General features: G+C 30.9%; 1 protein-coding gene across 1 annotated transcript; it reads right to left on the reverse strand.

Moving 5' to 3' along the window:
• Nucleotides 1-1,380: 1,380 nt before the first annotated feature.
• LOAG_03163 (hypothetical protein) lies at nucleotides 1,381-3,614 on the reverse strand (the record flags this gene model as incomplete). The annotated part of the gene is made up of 6 exons (XM_020446240.1): nucleotides 1,381-1,434; nucleotides 1,615-1,751; nucleotides 2,427-2,519; nucleotides 2,689-2,748; nucleotides 2,955-3,257; nucleotides 3,581-3,614. 6 exons carry the CDS (start codon nucleotides 3,612-3,614, stop codon nucleotides 1,381-1,383), a joined length of 681 nt encoding a protein of 226 aa, XP_020303395.1.
• Nucleotides 3,615-6,380: the final 2,766 nt, after the last annotated feature.

The raw sequence follows: 6,380 nt of genomic DNA on the forward strand, positions 1-6,380 counted from the left end.
TAAATTTAAGTTAAAAAAATTTGTTTCGGAAATTACACTGTTAAAGATGGATGAACTTTTTTAGAAATTTAAATCTTCTGTAAATACTCTTCTTATAAAGGAAGATATGCCAAAGTATTTAGAAATATGTCTGAAGTACGACATAACAAGTAGAAGCATAGCTGTTTTTTAAACATATCCCACTGAAATGACTAATTGACTAATAGCGTTAAATTTGCAACGTTGAATTCTTCAATACTTAAAATCGTCATTTAGTCCTATTTTTCTATGCAAGAATCAAAAAATACGTTTTAAAAGAGGCAAAAGCTGCTCGAAAAATAATTTATTAACACCAATTCAAAAAAAAGAAAAAGAAGGAAACGTCAATCTTGAAAATTAAGAGAAAATCGACGCACCGCAAAGATTTAGTGTCCTACAGATGCAGTAGGTTGCATGATTGTCATGCATGCATGCTGTCCTTTTTCCCTCTAATCTTACGGATATTTCTGTCATATGGTTCTCCTAATTGTTTACAACATTTTATTTTATTTTTTAAAAGATATTCAAACAAGATAACTAACTGGATATCTTTTTTAAGCTCATCTTTTTTAACTTTTGATTCATCAAAACAGTTACCTGTATCCAAAAAATCTCCTTCCGGTACTTTTAACATATGGAGATTGTTTTGCAATGATGATAAACCACACGTCACACATGTTATTTTGGTCCGATTAGATTCTTAACAATACATTTAAAGGAAAATTCAAACTTATGATTGATATACTTCCAATTTTTAAAAAAAGGGCAAATGTAAATTAGAAAATTTTCGTCGAATTTTGTAACCATGCAAGGGCATTAGTTAATTACCCTTCCAAGCGTAAATGAGTATCAGTGAATCTCAAACTGATTTGTATTTATTGTTGTTTTCCTTTATGCTTTTAAAATATATCACAATTCGAAAGTACAATTTAAATCGAAAACATTAAGTATCATAGCATAAGAAAATTTGAATGCAAGTCTTAAAAAGGAATGTTGACGAATAAATACATTTTGCTTTCACATAACAAAAAGATAAATAAATAAATAAATAAATAAATAACCACCATATTGATCGACGTAAGAAGAAAAAGACTTCATCTCACAATTGTCACCATCTCTAATTTTACTTTCCTTTATAAATTGACATTTTTTTCCGACACTTGAGTAGACAGCCGTCTGTAAAACTTTCAATTCATCCTATGTTTCTATGTTTATGTTATTTTCATTAATTTAACGAAATCCTGTGAGAACTAGAGGAACTCTGTGCAATTTTAATTCATTTTTCGAATTGAAAATATCGTCGAAATATTTTGAAACCAGCAAAAAGTTTATTTTGTTGGTTAACTTTGTTGGCTTTTTTTGTTAGTAAATGTTATTGTTGACTTTTTTCTTTTTTGCAACCAAGAAATTCCAAGTCTGGAACGAAAGGAAATTTATAACAGACATTCGAATTGAAGTTCTTCCGTTGGACAGTCTAGTGATATGATTACAAGTTTATTCCTGAATATGGAGTACTCACATTCACTCACTAGTAGAATTAGTGTTTTCAATTTTCCCTCTTAATAATTTGCCATGTACAAAGCAAAATAAACATACCTTACAACAACTGTCGAAACACTTTTCAGCACATTCCCGGACTGAGTTGGCCGTGGTTATTACCTCTAAGAAATCAGAAGTTGCCGAGTTAGTCTCTTCTTCGGCAATAAACCATATGTCCTCGTGACATCTCATTGCTAAATAATATTTTTGGTCTAGAATAATAGACATTTCAGAAATTATGGACAAATTTCAGAAATTTCAATTTAAACTACAATACCAACAGAAAACTCGTTTTTTTTCTCTCAGCAAGATAGCACAAAGAATGACGATACGACATGGCATTAACAATGATCAACTTAATACTGTTTACACAAGTCAGCTAGGATTTTGACTATTACTGTGATCATAATTTAATCGCAAGTCAAAGTCTAATTTCCTGTTCCTCTAATTTCTCTAACTGTTCCTTTAATTTCCTGTTCTCGAACTTTCGTCCTGACAAAAGAATGGACGATAGAGTAATAAAATTTAGTGCTATCGTTGTCAAATGCAGTGCATGTAAATCTCTAGGCTACTTGTAATAGTAGACTTGTAATAGTAATCTTTGCAAAACCTAAATCATTTTTCAGTAATTTTCAGTATTTTTCCAATTAGAAGTAATTGCACAAGACTTCGATAGCAGATAGGTTGTTGAAAGTGACACAGCAGAATGTTGATTTATGAGTAGTTACATGATAAATACTTCGTTTATGAAATTATTTAAAGGAAGGATATCAGCCGGAAGACATTTTGCTGATATTATTTTATACTTTTGAGATGCCATTCTAATTTTACTTGAAAGCTTTACAAGATTGATGACAATGGAATTCTACCTTCAGGTTGGCATGCATCCGTTCCAGAAACAGATGCAATTGTATTTCCCAAGGTTAATAACGACTGCAGTGCTGTATCATTAAATGGCTCTCCTGCAATCGTTTGTTTATCACATAACTTAGATTCTAAAGAAATAAAATTCTATTCAATATAGTTTCCGTCCGTTTTTAACATTTTATTCGAATTTTGGACTTGCTTTTTTCTAAAGCAAATGATATCTTTAAAACTAAGTTCTAAATGATTATAGATATAAGTGTGAACCTGAAAATGAGAAAGACAGTTCATTATTGTCGTTTGGCTCAGAAGATGTCTTCAGCTCTTCTGCAATGATCATTATTTCGGGAATACAAGCAGCAAATGATGAAAACTTTTCAAACTTGAATGGAAAAGTTTCGAAAATAAAGAAAATGATAAGCAATTTGGAAGAAAACATAATTGCCAGATTTAATATAGTCATAAAAAATTTATCGTTTTAAATTACTACTGTAATTGTCACAATTACTTACTTGAAATAAGTAAATACTTACTTGAATTAAATTGCTTCGTTAATTTGCATTTTATACAATCAATAGTGATAAGTGTTTTGATATCATATTTGATTTTAGTAGTTGGTACGGAAATAATCTTATGGCAGGATTCAGAGCCAAAACCGGTTAGCACGCAACCTGATGAGTCCGCTTCGCGGTATTTCAATGAGAAACACCGAGGATCGTTGTAACATTTTCGTGTACATTCAAAAAGAGAGCTTGCTCTGGTCCTATTGATGTGGTACTCTTCTCGATCTGATTCCGTCACGTTTACGTATACCCACAGCTGATCATCCGGACATTCTGGAAGGAACAATGCAAAACTTTATGCCCTTTGATCTTACGACATTTATATTTTCAGGATTTCGCAACATTCCGCTATCAACTTCGAAAGTTTTCTACTTCAACTTTCTTGAAATTTAATGTACAGAGGTGCATTTACTTGAAACAATCATATTAAGTTATATAAAAACAAAAAGTGCTTGTGCTTGAAAACAAACATACTGAAATATGTAAAACTAAAAATGTTTCTTGCAGTTAATTCATTCCGGTAAATGTCTCCTCAACCTCTTTCAACTGGAATTAATCATTGCTTCTTTCTCATTAAGATGACCTTAATATTAAACCTCTTCCAAAACTACATATCGTAACTTTTACCATTGATTTCAATGAATTTACAAAGTCAAATTTTATGATGAAGTTGAATTCACAGTCAAAACAATTAAATGAATGAAAATAGCTCAAAGAAATTACAAACAATTCAATAAATAGGTATTGCGCAAAAGTCTCAATTTTTCCGAGTATTACCCTATTAATGTCACAGAGACTCTGCATATTTCATCAGGTTAAAAAATTAATTTAAGATAATATAAAAGTATCTTATGAGTTCAGTCAAAGATGAAATATAACGCAAAGAGACGGTGCCTGGAACTAGTTAAGAAGAGTAAGTGGCAGAAAAGATAAATGAGTCGATGAGTAAATTTTATTAATTACCATAGCTTTGCTAAAAGTGTTTTTTGGAAATAGTTTGGAGTGCTTGAATGAATCGTAGTTACATGGTTTCATAAGGACATACTTCTTTTTCGGTACAGATTGAATATAATAAATTTCAAGATTTCCCGAAATTTCTAATCTCAACGCTAAAAAATGCTACAGCTATAAGCAATAAAATGATTTGTTTTTGCAAGATAACGAAGTAGCACTAGCAGATGAAAAGCTTCCAAACAAAATTTCGAGTGGTTTAAAGTATGGGACAGAGCAAATCATTAATTCATCTCTCTCATTGTTTGAAATTGGATATTAGTTGAATTTTAAAATGACATTCTTTGTTAAATTGCACTTGCGACAATTGCATTAAACCGCCTTCAATTTATTACTCTTTCCACCTTTTTTTCTTTATGATTCTGCCAGCCGTTTTTATAACAAACTAAATCCACAATCAACCATAAAATTGTATAAGTAAAAATTTGCATATAACAAAAAGAATTTGGTAACCAGAAATATTTTACTTATTATTTTACTCAGTAATATTTTACTTTTCACTTATTTTTTTTTAGCGGACTACGCAATTTGACTTATACGACATTTTCTTTGCTTAAATTATATCATCCGAATGACCCCCAAGATCTACAACTATTTATTCTTTATAGAGGTCAGTTTCTTGCTCATAGAAGCATTTCTTATTAAATAATCGAGTATATCATTCGATCAAAAGAGTTAAAGTTTGTACGCTTCACATACGGTAGTGGGCACCGAGTTCTTTTCAAGACCTAATAACCTATACTGTATATATTTTGGTTATTTCATTGGAAGGAGTTAACAAGAAATAGCATTAATTTGCAGAATCAAAGGCTAGTCACCTGGTTTTCGGAATCGTTTTGGTGCAGCATTAATAACAGTGATAAGATATAATGTGATAGCACTAAACAATACTATCCGAGTCATCAATATTTTTGTCTATTTTCGACAATCACAGTTCTGCGAATATAATGATTTTAGAGAATATTGGCCAGATATGTTTGAAGTGTTCCGCTCTTCCTTTATAGGCTCAATATTCGACTTTGTTCCTCGTTGAATTTCCACCCTTTGATTCTGCAAATTAAGTAATGAAATGAAAGGAAAATTATGCCACAAAAGTTGCTGCAATCCGCGTCAACACATTGCAATAGTAATGTATAGTGGATGAAGGAGCAATTCGTGTCATAATTGCAATCGATGTACAAAATTATATAACAGTAAACTAAGTTATTAATGAAACTGATTACTTTCGTTAATAAATTCAGAATTGCATCGTTAGTGTCACTAACTTAAATAGTTTTCATGTTTTCCTCAGTGAAGTTAAAATATATATAGTACTAAAATTGGTACAAATTTTGAAATCTCGTCATTACTGTCATGAGCTAATTTTCAACTGAATCGAAAGATTTTTGAAGGTGATAACTGTGATAAAGGTATTTGGCATCAAAATCAATTGAGAACTGCCATTTGCGTCATTGATGAATGACATTACAAAAACCAACAGTGAGTTCTAAATGTTCTGCAAAAAGCAAGGCGCAGTTGGTTTCAATGATTGCTTAATCTTCACTTATATGGTCAAATTCAAAATTTTCAAGTAATGAGAATGAATAAATCCAGTTAGCTGGAAAGTATACAATCGTTCAGTGATTAGTTAATCCTAATCTTGTCTTTGTGGCTGGGCTCATTTCTACACAATGTTGTAATCCTAGTCCTTTATTATTGAAAGGAAAGCAAATTACATGAGTTGTTTGCCCTTTATAATACATCTGAGAACTACAAAAATATTTAAAAAAAAAACAAAAAAATTCGCTTTTTCCCTTTATTGCCACCACAAGATAAATGGAGAGTTTGTTTCGGAGTGGTCACAAGGACTACTCCTTATCAGAGTACGAACTGTCACGTTTTTCATTTCTCAGCAGTTTAGAAAAATTTAATGTCTGGTATTTTATAATCACTTCTCAGCCCGTTCAAGAACTTTTGTTGTATACCGCTTTTTTGAATGTATTTTTTGTTTGAAAATTGCAAAACAATTTTGCTTTGCAATTTTCAAACAAAAAAACAATTAACAATTTTGTTGATAGTTTGTCGCAAAATTTAAAATATTCGTGATTTCATTACAGATACCAAGGAGATATGAATTACTTCTGAAGTAATTCTTACTGCTGCCATCTCTAAAGTAATGAATAGCAGTAAACAAAAAGATGCTTCCTCTTGGAGAGCTATAAGTCAAGTTATATATAGCAGATGAGACCTATAGTTGAATTAGACGAAATCGATATTATTTGCAAGATATTCGAGAGGTATTGATCTTCTATCTGCGATAGTGAAAAATAGCAATAATGAACGTTGTTAAAAGTTGGTATTGAAAATAAATTCGAATAGCATAAAGCTTTTGAAAAGTGGAAAGGT

The sequence above is a fragment of the Loa loa genome (assembly GCF_000183805.2).
Source record: "Loa loa unplaced genomic scaffold supercont3.61, whole genome shotgun sequence".
Classification (NCBI taxonomy): domain Eukaryota; kingdom Metazoa; phylum Nematoda; class Chromadorea; order Rhabditida; family Onchocercidae; genus Loa; species Loa loa.